This window comes from Sinocyclocheilus anshuiensis, unplaced genomic scaffold, assembly GCF_001515605.1.
Source record: "Sinocyclocheilus anshuiensis isolate Anshui unplaced genomic scaffold, SAMN03320099.WGS_v1.1 scaffold354, whole genome shotgun sequence".
NCBI lineage: Eukaryota > Metazoa > Chordata > Actinopteri > Cypriniformes > Cyprinidae > Sinocyclocheilus > Sinocyclocheilus anshuiensis.
In genome coordinates, this window is record NW_015544195.1 from 920016 (window position 1) to 922515 (window position 2500).

At 33.9% G+C, this 2500-nt stretch overlaps 1 protein-coding gene across 2 annotated transcripts in view; it reads left to right on the forward strand.

Annotated features, from left to right (window-relative positions):
* Positions 1 to 1056, forward strand: part of LOC107696698 (iroquois-class homeodomain protein irx-3-like) — a 3581-nt gene extending 2525 nt beyond the window's left edge. Inside the window, exons 3-4 of one of the 2 annotated variants that reach the window (XM_016497158.1) lie at positions 312 to 378; positions 728 to 1056. In XM_016497158.1, the coding sequence (XP_016352644.1) occupies positions 312 to 378; positions 728 to 782 (122 nt within the window). In that variant the 3' untranslated portion in view covers positions 783 to 1056. The remainder of the gene's footprint in view (positions 1 to 311; positions 379 to 727) is intronic. The other variant, XM_016497159.1, reaches the window with a different exon arrangement.
* Positions 1057 to 2500: the final 1444 nt, after the last annotated feature.

Sequence of the window (2500 nt, forward strand, 5' to 3'; positions counted from 1 at the left end):
ATATATATATATATATATATATATATATATATATATATATACATATATATGGTTTGTCTTTTTTTCTTTTTTTTCAAATACTCAGAAGTCTGTCCAATTGAATATGGGGGAAAAGGTTTTCAGTTGGTGTGTTAGTGTGTGCGAATTTTGATATTTCTAGGTCGCAAACTTTTTTCTCAACAACTGGCTGTAAGATATTTTTAAAGACTCTGCTTTTTAAAATAATAATAAGAATAATAAGAATAAGAATAAATTGGCATTTACATTAATTTTTTATTTTCTTCTTGTTGTTACTGGTTTTATTATTTCAGAAAGATCTAGTGCCTTGGAAGCAGAGAAAACGTTGTTAAAAACAGCCTTCCATCCTGTTCAAAGACGGTAAGAGCGAAGATCTTACATTGCCTGTCCATTACTTCAATTTAGCAATTCAGCGTGTTACTTTTTTTTTTTTTAATTGTTACTTGTTAATTTTTATATTTGAATATCACATAATGTTCATGCATGACTGTCTAGTCACGCACTCGGGTACTTGGTATACCGTGGTTTAAAGATGATTTATATATTGTGCTTGTGCAATAATAAACCCAAAATGTCAAACCAATAAATCTCCAGTGCGTCGATGCGATATTTCAGAATGTTGATTTCAAAAACGGTGTTCTATACTTGCTTGCAGATTTAGTTTTGTATTGGCCCCGTGTTTTTCATGCTTCCCTTCCTATCCCAATAGGCCCCAGAACCAACTCGAAGCTGCCATGGTATTATCCGCCCTCTCGTCCTCGTAGGCTTTTCTCTCTTTTTGTTTACTTCTCATTTTAACCTGTGTAAGGAATGTACAATAAAAATAACTCACTTCTGTATACTTACATTGTAAGCATGTCCTGTGTACAATGGCTGATGTTAATGCTGTCAGGCCAAGTAGTCTGTGAGTCCCATTTTCTTTTGTAAGCTCTGTGAGGATTTGATGTTGAAATGTTTTGTATATAACGTAAAGAAAATGTATATACTTGTGATCCGAAATTGTACAACAAAGTCTATATTTTGGCTAATAAATGAACCCCTGCAACTTTACCGTCACTTTTCCTTTTTTAAAAAATGACTAAAAAATGAAGGGGAGTGCTAATATTGTAAATGATATTAGAAATGTCATGCTTTTCTGTGCGGAAATGGTTACCGTGTGTGTTTTGAAAGGCATGGGAAACGTTAACTCGAGGTTATGTGGTTTGAAACTGAGGATTTTAAGTATTTTCCTATTTCAGGGACTTAACTGTAATTAGCTCCTTCTTGAATCGCGCATTTGGATATTAATGGATGGGGATTATCCCCACCGAGGCGGAACAGCCAATATGAAATGAATAATTATTTCATTTATATTGGGTTGAAATAGCATACAACTCAATTTCACTGTAATGAGAATTGAATATTTTCTTCTTTGAAGAGGATAAGTCACACACAAAAAAGTTAAATGCTTTCCTCTGTGTAATCGCGACTATTTATAATTTTCGAGATTCTACTTTTTAAAAATGTAATGAATTCTAGTCTGACATTGATGTTGTGCTGCTTGCCATATGCCTTCGAAACTGTGCGAAATTATTTATTTATGTGTGTTTTCCCTCTTAAAAATGATTTGCATGGCAGCAGCTTTGTTTCAGGGTTTCCAAAGTTTGGAGAAATTTAGAGTTGGAGCTCCCTCTACAGTCCACACTGAGCGGCCTTTACATGGACTGAGCCATTTTGATCATAATCTTTCATTTATGTCATTTATTCGAGAAAGTTGACCATGGGCATTTTTGGGATCATTCGTTCTTTTTGTGAGATTTGCTGGGAGCTTATAAGCAGAGTGTTAAGCAATGTAAGGCTAGCGATCTCCCAATGAGAAAAATGCCTGGTGGAATATTTTGACACAGTTCATACAAAATTGCATCATCGAAACTGAAGACCGTATTCCGCACAGCGAGATAAATAGTAAATAATGAAAAAAACTAATTATCAGCATAGGTTTAAATGTCAAATTAATTCCCGAGTCTCTAAGACAGAAAAAAACATTAATAATCGAAAAAGAATACAACATTTTCAAGAATCAAAATTAAAATATAAAACCCTCTTGAATGGCAAACTACCTGCATTAAAATAATATTTAAAATGTACCGTTCGTGTTCAACAATCACACACAACTTTAAGACAAAAAAAAAGATTTTAAAAATGTTTAAGAATGATTAAAATAAATAAAATTATCGCAAAGTGTAGCCTGTCACCAGTTGCCAATGCTTTACTGACACGGAGCACAAATGGTCAACTGGTATGCCAGTCTGTATATAGCAAATAGTAGCCTAATTAATTATGCCACTGCCCCTCTTAGAACAACAAAGCGCTCCAGTCCATAATAACCCGGAGACACAGCGAGAAAAAAAGCTCCGCCGGGTTAATAAAAAAGTATTCATCGTGCCCGCTCTTCGTGCTTTTTTAATATATATATATATATATAAGTCTATTCAATTAGCCG